The sequence below is a fragment of the Ovis aries genome, chromosome 10 (genome assembly GCF_016772045.2).
Source record: "Ovis aries strain OAR_USU_Benz2616 breed Rambouillet chromosome 10, ARS-UI_Ramb_v3.0, whole genome shotgun sequence".
Lineage (NCBI taxonomy): Eukaryota > Metazoa > Chordata > Mammalia > Artiodactyla > Bovidae > Ovis > Ovis aries.
Window position 1 is genome coordinate 12123137 of NC_056063.1, and position 13567 is coordinate 12136703.

Sequence of the window (13567 nt, forward strand, 5' to 3'; positions counted from 1 at the left end):
TAATCCCAAGGAGTTGTCCTCTTTCATATGAATCAAGATGGAAAAACAAAACAAAACATAGACCTTGTAAATTATAACTCATAAAAAATGTTCCAGAGTGAAGCAACCCAAACCCAAAGTAGTGGAGGGACATGACTCACAAAAGCCCTGTAATCCTAGGCAAGGCCCTATACTTTAGGCTCCTCCTCACACTCATGATTTTTCAAAAACCGTCAGTAAAATGATATAAATAGCCAGAACACACTCTTGGAAGGAAAGTGTGTTCTTGGAGGAATGACTGGACAACACAGCCGATTCTCATTTTCCAGCTGGAGACGAGGTGTGGCTCAGCAGGCGTTTGCAGCTGCCTCTCCAACATCCACTGCCTCTTTCTCCTCTCTAAACAGAAGTCAGATGAATCATGGTTAGCTGGGACGAGGCCCAGCCGTCCCATCGCCCTCTGCCAGCGATGTGTCTGGGGAAGAAAGTCTGGGAGCTGCGACATAAGACAAATTCTGTTGGGAGGTTTCTGGGGAAGATTTTCCTCTTGGGTACAGAGCTCACTCGCGGCCCTGCAGGGACTGCCTGCCCCTCCCTTGCGGCACACACGTGTACTGGCTTGGACACGGAGTGAGGACATGGTGCTTCGAGCTGGGGTGTCCACCTGGTGACCACGGGGCAACGAGGAGGAGGCGGCAGAGGGGAGGACGGAGCGGGTGGTGTCCCTGATGACACCGCTGAGCTGCTCAGTCAGCCGCGGAGTCACTTACTTCTGGTTTCTACATCAGCAAATAAATGTTATTAGACATAGGTTTTTTTTTCATATAAAGAACTTCTTATTTATTTATTCATTTTTGGCTGTGCTGGGTCTTTGTTGCTGCGGGGGCTCTGCTCTAGCTGTGGTGGCTTCTCTTGTTGCAGAGCATGGGCTCTAGGCCGCTCGGGCTTCAGGAGCTGCAGTGCGTGGGCTTGGGAGCTGTGGTTTCCGGGCTCTAGGGTACAGGCTTGATGGCTGCGGCACTCGGGCGTAGCTGTTCTGCAGCACGTGGGATCTTCCCGAGGTAGAGATTGCACCCGCGTCTCCAGCATTAGCAGGTGGGTTCTTTACCACTGAGCCACCAGGGAAGCCCTGTCCTTACAGTTTAAGCTACTGTAAGTTGGGTTTTCTGCTACTTGGAGCCCAATGCATGCAAACGAACTGACTCATTCATTAAAAGACAAATGAGAGGCAGTGGGGCACGAGCCACGGCATCGATCTTTGCAGGATGTCCTGCTTCCAGAAGACGTGCTTTCAATTTTCTGATGTTGAAAACTGCCGTGATGATGTCAGAAATCCTACTTATTACAGTTGCCTATGATTTGATGATCAGCAGGCAACTCAACGCACTCAACCATTCATTTTCTTATTCAAACATTTCTGTGTATGTTTATGGTACATTTACTACTCCCTGGAATATGGAGATAACAAGAAACAGGATCTTTGCTTTCAGGAAAATATTTTACAATGTAGAACGAAGTCACAGTGCAGGGTAATACAGACCATAATAAGGTACTAAATACATTTGCCTAAAACATACTCTTGTCTGAGGTTATAAGAAAAATAGGGGCTTCCCAGGTGGTGCTAGCGGTAAAGAACCTGACTGCCAAAGTAAGGAAACGTAAGAGATGAAGGTTTGATGCCTGGGTCAGGAAGATCTCCTGGAGGAGGGCATGACAACCCATTTCCAGTATTCTTAACTAGAGAATCCCATGGACTGAGGAGACTGGTGGGTTACAGTCCATAGGGTTGTAAAGTTGGACATGACTGAAGCGACTTAGCATGTACGCATATGAAAAATATAAGAAATTTCTATCACAGATACAATGAAAGTCACATTAATATGTCCCTAGGTATGATGGTCTTTCATATGAAGACAGCTGCTTTAAAAAAAAAAGGCAATAATTCCTTACCCAGTTTTCATAAACAACGTGCGACTCTACAATGATAACGCATGATCAAACCACCGTTGTCCAGAGGCAGCTTCTTTGTGTTCCAGCTACAACCTCTGGCAAAGCCATCAAAGTATGTAATTCATCTCCAGTTTCCCCCTGGCTGATGGCAACACTTTCTTTCACGTATTCAATGACCTCCTGTCCTCTTTAATCCTCTTAGTTCTTAAAAAGCAGGAGATGATCTAATTTGTGGTCATTAATATTAAAAAATGATCCTGTAGCTGATATTCATTTGTACTAAATAATTCCCCCCCAAAGGGCATTCACATGGTAAGTGCTCTTATCACAAAAGTGGGAAATAAAGTCTAGGGACCAGCAAGCAGGCAGATGGGGGATGAGGTGGGGAGTTGATGAGGGGCACGCTGGGACTGTTCCCTGGCCCTGAAGACAAGGCCTATGAGGTGAGCACCGACAGGCGACAGGCAGAAGGCGGGTCCGTGGCTTGTCCCCCAGCAACCCTTGTCTCTCTAGTCCTGAAGGAGGGGGTAGCTCTTTCTGCCTTAGGAAGGACTCCAGTCCTTTCTCACAGGCTCTTTCAAGTCCACCATCAGCCCTCCATCCTGACCCTGCTTGCCCACTTCTCGAAACTCAACCCTACTCTGTTTACACTCCCCCTCTCTGCTTGAACACTCCCAGGGACTTACGCATACTTCACTTTCTGGTGTAAATGATGAGGTGGATAAATACTTTAAAATATTTGAAACTGTCACCCCCGAACATCCTCCTTTCTCCACCGGATGTGATGTTCTGGAATGCATCCCTGTGTCCACCCTATGTTATTTCTCTATCTGTGTTCAAAGTTTCGGAAAAAGATCCTCCCCACAGGAACGACTCTTGTTTTACCTTTGTCTTTGCTGGCACAGTGCCTTACACGTACATGTGCTGTGCTGTGCTGAGTCACTTCAGTCGCGTCTGACTCTTTGTGACCCCATGGACTGTAGCCCGCCAGGCTCCTCTGTCCATGGGATTCTCCAGGCAAGAATACTGGAGTGGGTTGCCATGCCCTTCTCCGGGGGATCTTCCCAATCCAGGGATTGAACCCAGGTCTCCTGCATTGCAGGTGGATTCTTTACCATCTGAGCCACCAGGGAAGACCAAGAATACCAGGGTGGGTAGCCTATCCCTTCTCTAGGGGATCTTCCCAACCCAGGAACTGAACCAGAGTCTCCTGCATTGCAGGCAGATTCTTTACCTGCTGAGCTACCAGGGAAGCCCAGATGCCTAATAAATATGCATTAAATGCATGTGGGAGAGGCAGATCGGCAACAGAATGTAAGAGTTTCAGCTTCTGCATACAGTGCTCTTTACAATAAGCTGTTGGCAGGAACTCTTCCTACCAGCCTGTAACTGGCAAACAGCACAGCAGTGCTCAGCCACTGGTCGGTGGACAGCCATCTCCCGACAGGCAGGAAACACGAGGCCCTGCTGGCCCTGTGGCGTGGTTCTCAAATCCCGATCCTGCACTTCCCGCAGCTTGACTCTGATCCCTGCCTCGGCCTCAGCTCCAGTTTCTGGGGAGCCGCCTGCCTGAGCTGACTCCGTGCCCCCCAAGTGTGTGGGCAGCGGCCTCTCTCCTGCTCTCTGGTCTAGACAGAGCTGTTAGAACAGCTGTCTGCAACACAATGCAGAATTTGCCTAAAGCAACCTCAAACTTTACTCAGAGTCCTTACTCATCTCTTTCTTCTGCTTAAATTCAAATAGGAACAAAAGATGCCCAGGACTTTTGGAAAATTTGAGAATACGGAACGTAGATAATGGAATAGAGAGGATGGTTCATGGATTAAGACGGTCTAAGCACAAACCGATTTTTAAGGGAAACCAAATGTTGTTATCGTTGTGTGTAGGTGACTGTCAAAAAGCCATGTTAGAGAATCATAAACAATTGGCATGGCAACAGTTCCCTGGCATGGACGAGCCAGCAGGGATACCGCCTGCTGTCACTGGCCCTGCTGAGCACTGCAAACCTTCTCACAGAACAGCTGCTAATCAAACTCAGAGAGAGTGGCGTGCGTGCTGAGCCACGTCAGTCGTGTCTGATTCTGCGACCCCATGGACTGCAGCCCGCCAGGCTCCGCTCGCTGTCCATGGGGCCCTCCAGGCAAGAATGCTGGAGTGGGCTGCCATTGCCTTCTCCAGGGCCTCTTATAGTCTCCTGCATTAGCACGCGAGTTCTTTACCACCAGCGTCACCTGGGAAGCCCTCAGAGAGTGGAGGCAGGGTAAACGGACGGTCTTTGTGTATCTCCCTTCTCTATTTTTGCATCTTTTATTTTCCAGAGACTTCAAAAGGTTAACATTCAACATTAGAGTCAATTCAAGCTCAGCCAACAGACATCCACAGCCAAGGAAAAGGTTGGCCACACAAGGCCCTCTCTACCACGGCAAAGAGTGTGCAAATGCTTTGGTTCTGTGATACACACAGTGGCCCTGGCAAGAGACATCTACTGCCACCTGCTTTTATTATTACAGAAGCTAAACGATCTTTCCTGGCATTTCCTGGCCCAGGTGATTTCAGTCTTATACCCAAGCCTTGTGTTCCCTCTGAGAACACAAAATCTGTGTGGCAATTTTAAAATCTATTGTGCTTTCCCTGTCAACAGGATTCTCTGAGATGTTAAGTTGCTGGGAAAAGGAAAGTGAAGTGAAGGTACTTAGTCGTGTCCGACTCTTTGCGACCCCATGGACTGTAGCCTACCAGGCTCCTCCGTCCATGGGATTCTCCAGGCAAGAATACTGGAGTGGGTTGCCATTTCCTTCTCCAGGGGATCTTTCCGACCCAGGGATCGAACCCGGGTATCCCTCATTGTAGGCGGACGCTTTACCGTCTGAGCTACCAGGAAAGCCCAGGAAAAGGAAGGGTGGGTAGAAAAGCCACCCAATCACTAGGGTAGGGAACAGCAAAGGGGGTTTTAATAAGATCAGGTTCTAAAAATGCTTGGAAGCACTGACCAGATCTCCATGCAAACACATGTAGCTTGGGGGAATTCTTTTCTGAAAATAGGAACGCTAACTGAATCAGTGTGGACAGGTTATCATAGCATCCTCCTTGTGGAGATTTCCAGCATCACACATTTTTGGCAAATGGTGTTCTGTTTTGCTTGTGTTAAAGTCAGGCTATGTCAGCAGCCATCGTTTCTTTCAGCTGTTCTTCATACCATTGTTGGTTCATCATCTTAGATTCTAGTCTTGTTTATGAAGCCATTGTCTACTGACGTTTACTCTGAGTTTCCTCCACCATTTCCTCAAAGCACATGGAGTTCTTGTAAAACCTGTGTTCTCACATCTAGCGGGACAGTCTTCCTCTGCTTCCAAAGGCCCAGCATTCTCTGCACTTTCGGACAACCACAATGCGTTAAAACCATGAACCAGAGAACAACACCATGGCACCGAGAGGCTGTAGGGAAATAAGCTGTATGCACTGCACACACACAGAGCTCAGGAGGACGGCGTACGTCGCTCACCGGCTGAGAGTATTTATGGCTCTGCGCTCTGAGGCTCGGTGGGTGAGGGGCCCTTCCAGGCTGCCGCTCCAGCTCAAAAACACCACTCGGAGTATGGGCAAAATACACACATGGAATAACTAAAAGGGATGCCTTTATTGTGTGCATCTATAACAGGCGTTTTCCCCTCTTTTAAGAATGTTTTTAATTGGAGGATAATTGCTTCACAAGAGCGTGCTGGTTTCTGCCATACGACAGTGTGAATCAGCTGTAAGTATACACATATCCTCTCTATCTGGAGCCTCCTTCTCGCACAATCTCACCCCTCTAGGTCATCACAGGGCACAGAGCCGAGCTCCCTGTGTTTGATACAGCAGCCTCCTGCTAGCTATCTTTTTTATACATGGTAGTGTATACGTCTCAACGCTCCGCCTGCAATGTGGGAGACCTGGGTTCAATCCCTGGGGTGGGAAGATCCCCTGGAGAAGGGAAAGGCTACCCACTCCAGTGTTCTGGCCTGGAGAATTCCATGGACTCTATAGTCCATGGGGTCGCAAAAGAGTCGGACACGACTGAGCGACTTTAGGGCTTAGGGCTCCCTCCTCTGCTGTGTCCACAGGTCCATTTTATATATGCGCATCTCCATCCCTGCCCTCAAATAGGTTCATCAGTACTATTTCTCTAGATCCCAATATATGTGTTAATAGATGATATTTGTTTTTCTCTTTCAGACTTACTTCACTCTGTATAACAGGCTCTAGATTCATTCACCTCAGTTCAACAGATTCTAATTTGTTCCTTTTTATGGGTGAGTAATATTCCATTGTGTATATGTACCGCAACTTCTTTATCCATTCATCTGTCGAGGGACATCTAGGTTGCTTCTATGTCCTGGCTACTGTAAATACTATACATGCATTTTTGTAGAAAATATTTCTAGGACTTCTCAGGTGGTCCCAGGGTTAAGAATCCACCTGCCAATGCAGGGGAACATGGGTTTGATTCCCCAGCCTGCAAAGATTCACATACCGTGGGAAGATACCCACACACCACAACTTCTGAGTCTGTGCTCTCGAGGCCATAAGCTGAAAACTACTAACGCCTGTGTGCCTAGAGCCTGTGCTCCACAACAAGAGAAATCATGGCAACTAGAGAAAGCCTGCATGCAGCAGCAAAGGCTCAGGGAAGCCAGGAATAAAAAATAAAGTAAAATAAAGAAAATATTTCTTTAAGTGGTAAATAGCATTGTTGGAATCAGTGCTATAGAGGCAAATGTGACCAAATATATAATCTGGCATCAGCTCTACACTGTGAACATCCAGAGGCCATCTCGGTCATATCAGTGTAGCTCCTGGTCTTTGGGTATCACAGCAGCTCAGGAAATGTGTAGTAAATACATGAACGGCTGCATGACAGGCATCGCCACTGTGGCCACCCCAAAGCTACACAGTGGCTCTAGTGGGATCCATGCCACCAAGGATATATAGAAGCCTGGTAGCAGCTCTCCTGAACTGAAGGAGGCAAGTTAGAAAGCAGGACATTTGGGAGAGGAGAAAAGAATACCACTGAGTTTCGCTTTGCTAGACAGTTCAGTCACTCAGTTGTGTCCGACTCTGAGACCCCATGGACTGCAGCACGCCAGGCCTCCCTGTCCACCATCAACTCCCGGAGTTCACCCAAACTCATGTCCATCGAGTCAGTGATGCCATCTAACCATCTTATCCTCTGTCGTCCCCTTCTCCTCCTGCCTTCAATCTTTCCCAACATCAGGATCTTTTCCAATGAATTAGCTCTTGGCATCAGGTGGCCAAAGTACTAGCATTTCAGCTTCAGCATCAGTCCTTCCAATGAATATTCAGGACTGATTGATATCTTTTAGGATTGACTGGTTGGATTGTCTTGCAGTCCAAGGGACTCTCAAGAGTCTTCTCAGCACCATAGTTCAAAAGTATCAATTCTTTGGTGCTCAGCTTTCTTTATAGTCTAACTCTCACATCCACACATGACTGGAAAAACCATAGCTTGCTTTAACTAGACGGAGCTTTGTCAGCAAAGTAATGTCTCTGCTCTTTAATATACTGTCTAGGTTTGTCATAGCCTTTTTTCCAAGAAGCAACTGTCTTTTAACTTCATGGCTGCAGTCACCATCTGCAGTGATTTTGGAGGCAAGAAAATAACATCTGTCACTGTTTTCATTGTTTCCCCATCTATTTGCCATGAAGTGATGGGACCGGATGCCATGATCTTAGTATTTTCAATGTTGAGTTTTAAGCCAACTTTTTAACTTTCCTGTTTCACCTCCATTTTAGGTTGTGAAGGCTCTTACTTTGTAAGCCATGAACTTAGAACCTCAAATACCAAAGGGCAAAATAAAGCTTTCTAATGAAATTAAGGCCAGAATTATAAGACACAAATTACATTACGTATCAGTGATACTGAGCTACCCCGTAATTGGATACAAACGATTCCTGGAACGACTGTAACTGATTGGGGGTTTATGTAATATACACGAGTTGGTCGTCTTCTCTGCTGTGTTAGTGCTACAGTTTCTTTAACAGCATTTCTCTGCCTGTTTCCTGTTTACACCTGGGAACTCTAACTCCCTTTTGGACAGAGTCCTGGATGCTGTGCCAGCAAGCTCCCTCAGCATTCGTCTCGGGGCTCCCCTCCCTCTCCTTGCACCCCCACTCCTCTAAGCTCACTCTGTACCCCCATTTGAGGACTCCCCCCAGCAGCGCCGTCTTGGGGTTCTGGGAGGCCAAGTGCAGAAGGCAGCGCAAATTTCGGGACGTGCAGCTGTGTATGTGCGGCCACGACCTGATCACCTGGCAATAAAAGGGGTCATCGAAGGGAACTGGAGAGAACATAGCACCAAGTCCAGAAACCCAGGTTAACCTGGGGCCCTGGGGCTGAACTGCGGGGAGCGGCGTGGCTGCCAGATTTCCTGTGTCCTGCCCACGTCTCCTCTGTCTCCTGTGATGTGACTAATTCTTCACGACACCTGGGAATGTTTCCATCCTGTCTCCTTCCACTGATGGCACGTAAGCTGCCAACACAGTGTGGGATTCTGGCTGTGCAGCCAGGCAAGGCAACTTAACACCAGCCTGGTTTTAAGCAACACGCTTTATAGCCCATTTTTGACTTCTTCTGACCTGTCTTAATGCCATTTGTAGGACGAGTGAGTTTAATGTAGTTAGAGAATGAGGCTGGGCATCTGTAAGGCACAGATTTCAAGTGAAGGAAAGTGCCTGAGGGGAAGGAAGCAGTGACTGAGAGGAGGGCATGTGCAGCGGAGTGGGGGCTGGCCTGCATGCGGAAGCCTCAATTCCAACCCAGTGTGGCCGCTCACTCACGGGGTCATCCTGGGGAAGTCACTCAGCCTTTCTGGGCCTGAGTTTTCTCATTTCAAAACGGAACACCAGAGCAAATTCTTTCTAGTTCTAAGTTTGGGCTTTCTGTTGCCGTCTGTCTGCACTGGGTCCTCACTGCGGTGCCTGGGCTGTCTCCAGCTGCCGCGCTCCAGAGCACATGGGCTCAGTGGGTGCAGGGCCCGGGAGTCTCTAGTTGCCGTGCCTGGCTTTAGTCGCCCCGTGGCACATGGGAAGTTAGTTTCCCGACTGGGGATCAAACCCATGTCCCTTGCAGGGGAAGGTGGATTCCCAACAACTGGACTACCAGGGAAGTCTCTGCTTCTAAGTTCTTTACAACTAGGGCCCTTGTCTACATTTATTTCAATCCTAGAGTTTAAGAAATATGAGTTGTCAGAAATTGATTTGAGTATAATGAAAGTTGTATAAAGAATACTTTGATATAATCATGCAAGTTTGTTTTTTTCTTCAAATTGATTCACTGAGACTTAAAAGAATTTTTTTTTTTTTTGAGAGGCAGCTGGAAAAAAATATTTCAATGGAAATTGGAAGACTGGCTTTTGATCTTGGTTCTGGTGAAATGACTTTGGCGGAAGTTCCTTATCTTCTCTTGGCTTTCCTTAAGCAGAAACCGAGGGGCAAGACTGGCAGAAGTGTGATGTAAGTACATCACATGGTTCTTCTGGTTGATAATGTTTTACATACTCATTATAATAATTACATAATTATTATACTCATTATAACATTGGCTTAACCAAAATTCCAGTACAAACCTATTGAGGGGATGTATGATATAGTGGTTTGGAAGATATTAACTGTGTATCTTATAGTAGGGATGGGAAACTAAAAGAGAGCTAAATCTTGAATGCACATTGTTGAGGTCAAAAGATAATGCTTAATGTGGAAAAATCAAGAAGAAACTTAAGGACATTATTTAGAGATATGGGGGCAAGACATGAATCAGCAAAAAGAGGGAAAAGAGTTTTTGCTTCTGAGCTATTTTCCAGGGCAAGTCTGTACATATATAACTTAGATGAACCTTCAAGTGCCTCTCTTTCATCCTTCCTGTCAGACTGCCTACCTGCCTGTGATAGCCTTTAATAAAGCCCCAGCTGTGATCAGGACTTCTGCTTGGTACTAAGGACACAAAGACACAGCACCCAGCTTTGCACATCGTGGAGCTTCCAGCCAGGTGTGGATCTGTGCTTGTGAATCAGCCCAGAGAGTGGGTGGAGATCCGTGCCAGGGTAAGTAAGCAGGACCTGTGAGCAGAACAGACTGGAAGGGCTCCTGAGGCTGGCTGCATCAGAGAAGATTTCCTGAAAGAGGTAACGCCCAAGAAGAATCCTGAAGGAACAGGAAGAGTTGGGAAGTCCAGGAGGCTGGGGATTTCGGGCAGAAAGAACAGCTGGAGGGGTGCTTGGCTGAACGCAGGGGATGAAGTGATCACTGACACGGACAGCCCTTTTTCTCTGCCGACGCAGCTGCTACAGCACAGGGACGATCTACCCGCATCAGTGCACACTCACTCCCGGAGGTTTATGATGATGAAATGTCTCCTCCGGGGCTTAGACGGCCATGCCTAAGTAGAATAAGCTTATCAGAGCACACCGAGGTTTACGTGAAAACCCCCGAAACCCAAGAAGTTAGAGTCACACGAACTACAGTAATAGCAAATGAGATTTGTGGGGTCCAGGAAAAAACACTCGAGTGTGTTGTTAAACACCAATGGGAAGAACCCAGAAAGGAGAGAGAATGAAGATACCCGAGAAAAAGGAGACAAAGGATGGAGCAAAATCTCTGCTCTCAGATGGGAGGACAGACTGGCCTTGGATGGGGAGGAGGGGGCGCTGGCACGGCTATGGTGGTAGGCTTCTATAACTGCACCTGGGGAGCTGGAGGAGCTGCATTCTGGTAGCTTCTATTTTCTTTGGGAAGCAGGAGACTGAAACGTTGTCAGAGAATATGGGAGAGTATAGCTTGAAGTTTGGAGAGAGTAGGGATTGGTGAGAATATTCTCCAGGCAAGAATACTAGGGTCGGTAGCCACTCCCTTCTCAGGGGATCTTCCCAACCCAGGGATCGAGCCTGAGTCTCCTGCGTTGCAGGTGGATTCTTTTCCATCTGAGCCACCACGGAAACTCCATTACTATGCATTCTAGGCTTAAGAGACTTTTTACAACAGTCAACATAATTTTACAATTTCCCAACACATTCCTTTAAACGGAAGTTTTGTGGAACACGGTCACCTGTTTGAAGATTACTAAGTACATAGGAGATAGATATGCTGGTTGTGGGAAAAAAAAGATAAAGAAAGAAATCAGATGAATAAAATCCAAAACTATAATCTGGACAAACTGCAGGTGTCTGGACGTGAGGAAAGCAGTCCTGAAAATGACATCTTCTAGAGGTCATTCCTGAATTTCTCAACCAACAGCTGCTTTCATTCTCCTGGGCTCTCCCCATGCAGGCCTCCTCCACAGTGTCTTCTGTGACACAATAACCTTACTAACCCAGCTGTGGTTTTCCCTCTGCCATCCTCTGGGCACCTTAAAAGCACCAGCCCACAGCCCAGAGGCATAACTGAAACACGCAGCATGCCTTCCGATTATGTTTGCAACCCTTGAAGTGGTTTTGTACATCCAAGAGGGCTTCCCAGGTGGCTCAGATGGTAAGGAATCTGCCTGCAATGCAGGAGACACTGGTTCGATCCCTGGGTCAGGAAGATCCCCTAGAGAAGGACATGGCAACCCACTCCAGCATTCTTGCCTGGAGAATTCCAGACACAGGAGCCTGATGGGCTACAGCCCATGGGGTCACAAAGAGCTGGACATGATTGAGCAACTTAACAATAGCATATACATCCAAGAGGAAATGTTATCTGATTTATACAGATTGGCCTTATGCACGTGGAGGTAGACTCTTGGGACATCAAGTGAGCTATATTTATAAGAACAGAGGATTTCAGCAACAGCAACCTCTCAGCAAAGGGGTGGGCTGAGCTGGGGAGCAACCGTGTTCCCAATGTGGGCCGGGTCTCCACACTGTTTTACAATTTCAAGAGGGCTCCTCACAGGCCAGCAAAGAAAATTCAAGGAAATGAAACGACTCCCTCCCCCAGCTCCTATTCTTCTTAGATACAAAAGACAGATATCTGAAGTATTTCTCAATCTGAACAAAATGGAAAAGTGACCTTTGGGTCTGTCTGCGGCAGAGCCTGCTCACGTCAGTGTTTGGAGCAGAAGTAAAGCAATGTGCAGGCTTGGGGAACGCTCACGGGGGCCAAATTTTACTCTCCCTCACGTTTCACACACCATAAATAAAGAGAAATAGTTTACCAGGCAGCGGTACCCGAACGGTTCTGAGTCACCCCGAGGGAGTGATAAAATTCTCCTGCTGGTAGACTTACACAAACCAAGATGCAATGAATTCTTTTGGATACTCCCTTTGCTCAATAAAGCTGAAAGTTTTAAACCTGAAAGATGGCTAGACTAAGAGGGAAAATAAATCAATCTGGCAAAAAAGTAATCATTCAAAGTGTGGCGAGATTAACTGAAACAGAGGAGACCCAGTTCAGTGATGGGAAAATCATATGCTAGCTAGCTAAAAACCTCCATTTCTAGCAGTTGGGCCTATTTTTAAATGCACTAGATGAACTTTGTCTAGTGATCTGACTATTTAATGCTAAATTCAGAGCTTCTGTTCACTATCCGATTTGTTTATACTCAAAATAGCAGGTAGAATACATTTCAAAGCCTGTAGCTTCTTACAGATTTAACTTTTGTTTGGTGGCAATTATTACTAGATACTGGGGCTTGAGTGGATCATTCTGGTGATGATGAAACGTTAGATTACTTTTGTCTTAAAAAAAAATATGGCCATGCTTCGAAGAGTGTGGGATCTTAGTTCCCTAACTGGGGATCGAACCCCCACCAGCTGCACTGGAAGCATGGAGTCTTAACCACTGGACCTCCAGGGATGTTCCTTCTTATTTCTTTTTAAAGTTTATTTTATTAGATTACTTTTGGAAAGGGATATTTCCAATTTATTGAAGCAAAGTATCCAAACAATTAATTGCTTTATTCTGTTTAAAGGAAAAACCCACAAAAACAAAGAGGACAAGATAAACAAGAACAGGTTAGGGAGAAACAGAATCAGTCTGAGAAGTTCTCTTGTCCAGTCTCGATCTCTGATAACCACTGAGTTTATCAACAACACTTGTACAGCACTTTTTTTTCAAAGAATCTTGCCTTGTTTTTTTCTTCCAAGATACACAAACATATTCTTAAAAAAATCTTCAAGCACCTGCTTGAAAGAACACAAAAGATGAAGGAGACGAGCAAGGGAGTGATGCTGTTTCTGGGCAAGATCTGGATACAGGGGTTGGAGGCATTTTCTGGGGGAAGGAATGTACTTAGAATGAATACCTGGAGTAAGAGTAACAGTTCTTTTAGAAAAAAAGGTAACTTTATCAATAAGAAAAACAAATTATAACTAAAATATGAATTCTATAAAGAATAATTAGTTTTCAAAGCATCTAGAGATCACTGGTGGAGAAGGCAGTGGCAGCCCACTCCAGTACTCTTGCCTGGAAAATCCCATGGATGGAGGAGCCTGGTGGGCTGCAGTCCATGGGGTCGCTAGGAGTTGGACACGACTGAGCAACTTCACTTCCACTTTTCACTTTCATGCACTGGAGAAGGAAATGGCAACCCAGTCCAGTATTCTTGCCTGGAGAATCCCAGGGACAGGGGAGCCTGGTGGGCTGCCGTCTATGGGGCAGCACAGAG

The 13567-nt window shown here is 46.5% G+C and overlaps 1 protein-coding gene across 4 annotated transcripts in view; it reads right to left on the reverse strand.

Moving 5' to 3' along the window:
- The window catches only part of VWA8 (von Willebrand factor A domain containing 8), a 383005-nt gene that overhangs the window by 60668 nt on the left and 308770 nt on the right, over window positions 1-13567 (reverse strand). Inside the window, exon 38 of one of the 4 annotated variants that reach the window (XM_060394274.1) lies at window positions 12839-13082. The exons of the other annotated variants lie outside the window; for them this stretch is intronic. Within the exon in view, the coding sequence (XP_060250257.1) occupies window positions 13014-13082 (69 nt within the window). The 3' untranslated portion in view covers window positions 12839-13013. Of the gene's footprint in view, window positions 1-12838; window positions 13083-13567 lie in introns of those variants that run through there. 4 annotated transcript variants of the gene reach the window in all.